The sequence below is a fragment of the Pimephales promelas genome, chromosome 2 (genome assembly GCF_988280905.1).
Source record: "Pimephales promelas chromosome 2, fPimPro1.hap1.1, whole genome shotgun sequence".
Taxonomy (NCBI): domain Eukaryota; kingdom Metazoa; phylum Chordata; class Actinopteri; order Cypriniformes; family Leuciscidae; genus Pimephales; species Pimephales promelas.
In genome coordinates, this window is record NC_142770.1 from 13,091,405 (window position 1) to 13,099,883 (window position 8,479).

At 35.8% G+C, this 8,479-nt stretch overlaps 1 protein-coding gene across 1 annotated transcript; it reads left to right on the top strand.

The window, feature by feature from the left end:
* The first annotated feature begins 2,345 nt into the window (after window positions 1-2,345).
* foxq2 (forkhead box Q2) lies at window positions 2,346-4,093 on the top strand. The gene is made up of 2 exons (XM_039695023.2): window positions 2,346-3,022; window positions 3,730-4,093. Exons 1-2 carry the CDS (start codon window positions 2,627-2,629, stop codon window positions 4,084-4,086), a joined length of 753 nt encoding a protein of 250 aa, XP_039550957.2. The 5' UTR covers window positions 2,346-2,626; the 3' UTR covers window positions 4,087-4,093.
* The last annotated feature ends 4,386 nt before the right edge of the window (window positions 4,094-8,479 follow it).

Genomic DNA, 8,479 nt, shown 5'->3' on the forward strand with positions numbered 1-8,479 from the left:
TTCAGTCAAATTTATTTTAACAAAATTATAATAACTGTTCTCTTGAATGGTTGCATGTGAATAGAAAAAATCCATTTGTTTGCTAGAACCTTCCGTCTTTGTGAGTTGGAATTGTCACATTAAAAGCAGAAAAGGCCGATCACCTGTGCAGCTCTTTGAATCTTTTATTTTCCTTTTCCTTTCTTTATCTGTGTATTATAAGATACTGAAATTACAGGACTGCATATAGCTCATGGAAGAGTGTGTGTGTGAAGAGAGAGAGAGTTATTTTAAGTCAAATATGCACATGAGTCATAGTGATATTCTGTAGTCCACATGTTCAAATGCTCCAACTCTCCTACCTTTTGAGTGAAGACATCACTCACTCGCGTCCCAGTAATATCTTTGTCCACTCCAGTGTCAGGTCAACAACAGACAAACAACCACACTAACAGAGGCTTTAACAGGAACACAGTTTTACATGTAATCCAATCACTACCTTAATAAGACCTATAATGAACTAATTGACAAAGTCTTTTAGTGCACTCATTTGGATAATCTGAAACCAATACAACATGCTTCACATAAAGACCTTTGGTAAAAAGACTTCAGGCAAAACTTTTTTAAAATTGTTTATTTATTTATTTATTTATTTATTTATTTATTTGTTTGTTTGTTTTATTATGCAAAAAAAGAATCTTGGTGCAGATGTTGACCCAGTTCAACACTTATATATATATATATATATATATATAAATGTCAAAGCCAACAGAATAATAAAGATAGTATTTTATTTATACATAAACTGAAACCAATAATGAGATACTTCCCAATCCCATCTAACTTCTGGTATGTGCTGCAGTGTTATGCAATGTCTTGTGGACTGTGAGTCTTAAATCTCAAAATAGTTTGTAAAATTAGCACCAGGGGCTATAAGAGCCACACTTGGTTGAATGACTAAAAGCTGACTTTACTTGACATAATAAATTCTATGTCAAACTCAGGTCAAAGTTGTCTACTAAAATTTAAGATTTGCTGAAACTTTACATGACTTCAGTTGGTACTTTATAATATATTCTATGTTTAATTTAATATATTACATTTATTTAGTAGACACTTTTACATTATTTTATATTTTAAAATGTATTTTACAGTATACTTACACCAGATTTTATTTAAAGTATTTTTATCCATTTTAAAATCAATTTTAATTATTTTTAATTAAGAAAAGTATTATTTAAAGTATTGTCAGTAGTATTTTCTTTACAATAGACCTGAATGGAAAAAAAAAAAAACAATGACAAATGGAAAAAAGAAAATTGTAATTTCTACATTATACACAAGGTCTTTTTGAGAATTTCTACAACTCAAATAATAGAAAATGGTGCTAGCAATGGAAGTTCATGGGTTCGATTCCCATGTTAAGCATGCAGAAATATGAAATAAAGAAAATATACTTTTAGTCCAGTGTAAGTCACTTTGGATAAAAGTGTTTAAAGCATATGTGAATGTGAAATTTTATTGGAAACGCTCTCTTAATGTTTGGAATTAAAATAAAAGGTTGCATCAAATACGCCACAGTATACAGGTGAAACTCGAAAAATTTGGATATCGTTCAAAAGTTCATTTATTTCAGTAATTCAACTTAAAAGGTAAAACTATATAGACTCATTGCAAAGTGATTTGAGTGATTATCGCTTACAGCCTATGAAAACCTTCTGACAATATTCTAATTTTGACTTTGGGGTTTTCATAAGCTGTAAGCCATAATCATCAAAATTATAACAAATAAAGGCTTGAAATATCTCACTTTGCTTGTAATGAGTCTATATAATATATTACTTTCACCTTTTAAGTTGAATAACTGAAATAAATACTTTTGCACAATATTCTATTTTTTCGAGTTTCACCTGTACAGTATATTAGGCTACTTCAACTGTAAACTGTTGAACACAACAACAAAAAATCATAAATAAACATACTGCACTGCAATTTTTAACACTCATACTGACATTAGAGCATTAAAGCGGATTTTTAAAAATGCATTTAAGTTAAAGTAATCAAAAATACAGAATGCTTTTGTTTTGGTCCTAAAGACTTGACCCAAACAGGATAAACACACCCAGAGGTCATGTTGTACCACTGCAGCCACCACCCGAGACAATTTGTGTACATTAATCTGCGTAATCTCTCGTAATTACAAAGATTTGCTTGGGTTAATAAAAAATAATCCCCCTCAATTGGACCCCCTGCCTCTAACTCTCTTGTACCCCACTTTGCTTCTAATTACGTGGTTAAATATGCAGAGCATTTAAATTAAGTGGCGTTATCTCTCTGGTCATTGTGAGAGAAGTCTATCTAGAAGAAGGCTTTCTAGGAAGATTCGTAACTGGTGGTGTTGTTCGGTCTGAACAGGTGGCTAAGCGAACAAACACACAACTTAACAAACGCATTTACCTGTTTACTCGGTTTACGCATGCCTCGGAGACTGACGTCATCTGTTACCGAATTAATTGTTTGTTGGACTAATCTTGAACGGCGCTTCTTGAAAAGACAGAACGCACAAAGTCGAACCAGGACAAAATGTTAGTGGGTTCCAAAAATTGAATTTTCAACCACTAAGCGACAGAGATCCAACAATACAGAAATGGAGGACAACACATGCCGCAGAAATCGAGAACAACTGGGACTTCAGTTCACCATTGACTACCTATTGTACAATAAGGGACGCAACACTGAGAGCGCAGAATCAGAGCACAATGTCCCTCCATCTGAATGTCTTCAAACCACAGTCGACGAAACCGAACAAAAAACTCTCTCAGAACAGGAGAGCGAAAAATCGGAGGACCAGGAAAACGAAGATAACGAATGTGAAGAGGAACATGAGCAGGCGAGTGAGAAGAGTGAAGGAACGGATGAGAAGCCAGCGCAGTCTTACATCGCCCTCATTTCCATGGCCATCTTGGATTCAGAAGAAAAGAAACTCCTGCTGTGTGATATTTACCAGTGGATCATGGATCACTATCCTTACTTCAAAAGCAAGGTATTGTACCTTTGAAAGCAACTAAGCTCCTTCAAAGAGTTTATCGGCAATTTTGCAACAAATCTCTTGTCATAAAAAAAAGTCATGAATATATGATCAATAAGTTATGACATTTGTTTTTACATTGCTTTAACTAAGTCATTTTCAACTTTTTTTATAAGTTACACAAGATTCGACTCATTTTCAAGTCAGTTTAATGGAAGATAAGTTAAAATGACTTAAACATCCAAGTTGATTTTACTTAAGAAATTTGTTTTTACACTGCAATTTGTAATCACTCCCAAAACATTATTTTCTAATAAGTGCTAAGGAAGTCTACAAACCGTAATCCACTGCGTTTGGCAAAGCACTTCTTTAAAAGACCTACTACACAAAGACAAGGAAACTCAAACCACAGCAAAATATTGGGATCTGATTTGGCTATATCTAACAAAGTCATTGGATCTTTCTCTGTTAAACCAAGTTTGAATCCCATGATCTGACTTACATTGATATTTTTATCGTTAAAACTAAAAGATTTGACTCCAAGTGAAAATGCACGAGACAATTTTGACGGGTAATTCTTAAATGACACTATCCCTCCGCAATTTCTTGATACTAATTTATACACTGACCATTTTGTGTATAAACCTTTCATACTCAAAGGTCCGAGTATCATCTTTGACTTTCATACGAGCCATAATTCACATTCTCTACTCTTTAAACAGGACAAGAACTGGAGAAACAGCGTCAGACACAATCTCTCTTTAAACGACTGCTTCATCAAAGCCGGCCGCAGTGACAACGGCAAGGGCCATTTCTGGGCTATTCATCCGGCCAACTTTCAAGACTTCTCTAATGGGGACTACCACCGGCGTCGAGCCCGGAGAAGGATCCGCAGAGTAACGGGGCAGCTGCCCTTCGCTCTACCTGCGCACTACCAAACACTCGGCCGACAGAAACGGACACCGTGTTGGTGTTGTCCACCATCCCATCCGTTAATGATGAGCTTCTCGCCCAGAGTCTACTGGAGCTGGGCTGCACTTCAAACACATTGCACACCATCCCTTCATGGATTGATATAACTGAATCAACCCTGAAATAATGTCCGCATGTAACAGTGTTGGAAATTTAATTGTACAAATGTTCTAATTCATCTTGAATACGTGCACATTTATTTGTAAAATGAAAAACAAATAAAGTTAGATAAAAAAAAGTAGGCTATTGCATTTTCTTATTCATTGCATCCTCTTAAAGGAGTATAATGTTACCACAAAAAAAAAACTCTTAGCCTATATAATACAAGGTCACACACATGGCACTTACAATGGAAGTAAATGAGGCCAATTTTTACAGGATTTAAAAACAGAAATGTGAATCTTATCATTTTATAAAAGCACTTGTTCTGGTAAAATATGTGTATTATTTGAGTTGTAAAGCTGTTTAAAATCAGCGTTTTTACAGTTCTTTTAGGGTTTATGGCATTGTGAAGTAAAATTTAAAATAACCCTACATAGAAAAGGTTAATAGGTGATTTTTTTTATGTTAAAGCTCATTGTTTTGCCACTTTTGAAACAGTGATATTTTAAGGTTTACAAAATGGCCCTATTCACTTAAGTAACTTATAATCCCTTTTCCCCCCATTTTTGTGGTATATAACTGCATCGTGCAATTAGAGATAGAACTAATAAGGTCCATAAGGATAGAACAAAATCCTGTGCGCTTAAACAGATATAGGCAAACTGTGAAATTAGGTTAAAAAATCTTAGAGGGCAACATAACAAATGATTAAGACTAGTAATACAATAATACCATTTAATTTCTCACCAAGTGTGTTAGTGTGCGAGCATCACTTTGGGAGGACGTTATGCGTGGTGTAAAAAAGTGAACACATTCCTCACGGATGTGGCCACTCCAGATAATAATTAGACAGAAGAGCTCAGAAGCCAAATCTTTAGTCTAAGAGATTTCGGCAGGCTGCCCAAAGCCGACTCCGGGATAAGTACCCAGATAATCCCATAAATCGCCATGCAGTTTCGAAAAATAGGAAGCTTATCACACAGCATAATCTGGTAAGCGTTCCTCGGGTGAGGACCTACACTTCTGCCGGAGAAGAGGGAGGGGGGAGGGAGGGATGAGTTAGCCGAGCGTGGGGCGAGATGTAGCCTCAAAAGTGTATTACCGTGAGGAGAACAAGAGGGTCATGAGCTAATGTGGGACATCTGGACAGAATAATTAGTGGCTAAATTATGATTTCGGCTTACATCCTTTCTGACGCCTTCTCTGATTCCTGTCAGCTTCAGGAAGATAGCAGTCTTGACCCACTTCACTTTCGAAAGGATGAACTAAAGACGCCATGTAGATGTAGGCAGTCATTCGCATAACCCTGACCTGCCTGGAGAAAAAGAGAACTCAAATTAGTGACCCTATTATACATTTTTCAGTCAAAATTCACATTTATTCCTGTAAAGACGCCACTGCTATGAAATAGATTATTTAAATTTAATATAAAGCTAACACTTGTTCAGAGAGGTCTTAATGATAGTGCACATTATATAGACACCTAATTATATATTTAATTGCTAATTATTTAATGATAAATTTAATATATATTAGTGCTGTCAATCGATAAAAAATGAACTAATTAATCACACGTTTCATAATTAATCACACAGTAATTAATCGTGATTATCACACCTAACATTAAAGTTTTTAATATATTTTTATATTGTAATAATTTCACATTTAAACTCCAAAATAATGTGGAAACAACATAAAGACAGAAGCCTATATTTTAAATATTTGTTTAATACTTCAATACATCAGGGCTAAAAAAAAAATTACATTGGCTCAGTCAGACTGGTTCAGATTTGTACATGCCCTGGAAAAATGCACAAAAAGTTTGTTTTTGTTATTTTTGACCCATGTAAACAGTGCTTTAAGATTTTCAGGAAGGATATACAGAAATTGAATAAAGTTATCAAACACTTCACAGTCTTCACTGCATAAATTATCAAATAAATATAGATTAATCCTTACTAAAGCTAATAGTTATTCAGTCAAGAATGAGTGATTTATTTGTTCTTTGATTATCCTTAATGACAAACAGCAGCAGGTTTATTAGGCTGCTGTCACTTTAAGAACCAAAGTTTATTAGGCTGCTGTCACTTTAAGACCCCGGGCACATCAAGTGTATTTGACACAACCCATTTTCATTTAAGACTTAATTTAACTGTGCTTGTTGTGAGAATGCTTGACAAAACTGGCATTTTGGTAAAGTTTTGTGTGCTTTATTTATAATATATAGCTATAACAAATTAAATGTGTATTTTTATCAACCAACAAAAATACAACGCATATTTACTTGAAGAAAAAATGTTCTCCTTTTTCATTGAAAGATAACTGAGATATACTGTATATCCACAATTATGGGAGAGAGGAGTGGGAACCTACCCAAAAAACAAGGGTTTTAAGCAATTATCAGTTCCAAAGCCATCTAATTAAATTTTCTCAACCAAATCTTTCTTTTCTTTGCATTAATTTGCTTAATTCCCATGAAAGGTCCTCGGCATTAAATCCTCTTGCCTTTGACAGCTTTAGGACGTTAATTCTCTTGCATATGTGTGCCTTATGTTTATAAGATACAAGCTGTTGGTCAGGTTGCAATTTGCACTCTCTCTCTCTCTCTCTCTCTCTCTCTCTCTCTCTCTTCAGCACAAACTCACACAGTTTTGAGTGAATCTGTTTCCATTGCTGTTAGCTATTTTTCATATAATTTTTGGTCTATCATGCATATCAAACTGAACTGCAATCATGATGTGATTTCACCAGAATGGCAAAAAAAGCTCACAGTGTAAATGCTCAAGTATTTTGACTCCCATCTCAACACAGTGCATCTCTGGTAAAGAGACACACATGCGTGCGTTACTGACTTCTGTTCATTTTCTCATTCTAATCAAAGGCCTGTCCCCTCAACCCCATTAAGCTGTGGAGGAGTGCTTGGTGTGTTGATCCCCTTAATCTAATTAGGTACATGGGAGGGGGCGGAGATTAACGCCGGAGACGTGGGGCTGATTAACGGACAGTGGGGTAAGAAGAGATGAGTCGTAGGGCAAAGGCCGATCAAAACATTCTGGCCCCGGTTTTAGTCCTATTCAGCATTCCAAAGCTGATTTGATCAAACGCCTTCACGGTGCCAAAGCTTTCTGCTACCTGGTGATTAACTGTGCAACGTAGGATCAACACAGTTTGCTTAAGACAGACTTACCCCAGATCATCAGACATTTGAGGCACCTAACAGTACAGATTTGGATTCTGAAGCGCAAAGGCTGATACTGACAAGTTATTTTCTTTTCTTTTTTTTTCCTGAATACGTATTACAATATAATTTACTATAAGGTGCTTGGGGAGATTCTTTAAAAAATAGCTTGATTAATTGCAATCAGAATGACTGTTAGGGTGAAAGTATCGTTATCTTTGCATGACCTTTCAGGTTTGTTTTATGTTTAGCAATCTATACACAATGTAAACACTAGGTGGCACAATACACTCATTCTACTCACAGGAATTATTTATCCAGAGGAGCAGGCGCCGCTATTTTTAACTTGAATGTGCAAGACGCTTCTAGACTGATTTATTTTAGCTGTTCTACAACAGTCCCTTACGGTGCTGGAGGTTGCAAACTGATAGCCTATTTGTTAACATGTTATATTATTATCATTATCATAAACACGCTGGTTTGCAGCGCAAAATAATCGGATTTCTCGCACATTCACAGGAAATTATTTCAATGGTATCCGCTGTTATAAGCTCATGGATAACAATACATTTCTACAGCTTATGGAGTTTTTTTTGCCTACTGAAATTCTCTGTAAGATATTTTTGCAGTTTTTCGTCAGCAAAACGACCCAAAAAACACATTAAATAACTGAACAACCCACTAAAGAGATGTAGCCTCTGTCAATCCCTCATATAGCCTCGCTTTCATTCCCGTTAAAAATCAAAAATGGCGCCGCTGTAAATAAGGTCTACAACTGTGGACACAAGAACGCCAATGTGCTTGTTGAGCATTTAATTTCAAAACCAACCCTCCACATTGTATGTAAGTCGCAACCAAGGGAAACCATTTGGCTACAGACTATAGCCTATTTGATGTGATCTGAACCTGCAAAGAAAAATCACTGTATATGAAAACAATAGAATATGCTTTACACTCTAATAATATGTGTTTAGTAAGATAAAAAGCAACCAATGACCTTCTGATTTAGTTTTCCACCTAAAACCGTTTGGTTTTGTCCAGCAGGTGGATCCTAAACCCATAAAACCACTGGGCACTAAAACAAAGGACCTTGGCAAGCGTCAAGCATCCCCTCTACCTCCCTATCTTCATATATCTCCAGTGGTTTCCATGGTGACAACTCTTAGACCTGCCTGCCAGTGATCTTTTCTGACCCCTAAGGGTAACCTTTGGCCTGAGGG

Coding starts and splice junctions, on each gene's coding strand:
- foxq2 (XM_039695023.2), top strand. CDS start 2,627: ATGGAGGACAACACATGCCGCAGAAATCGAGAACAACTGGGACTTCAG. Junction 3,023..3,729: donor ATCCTTACTTCAAAAGCAAG/GTATTGTACCTT, acceptor CTCTTTAAACAG/GACAAGAACTGGAGAAACAG.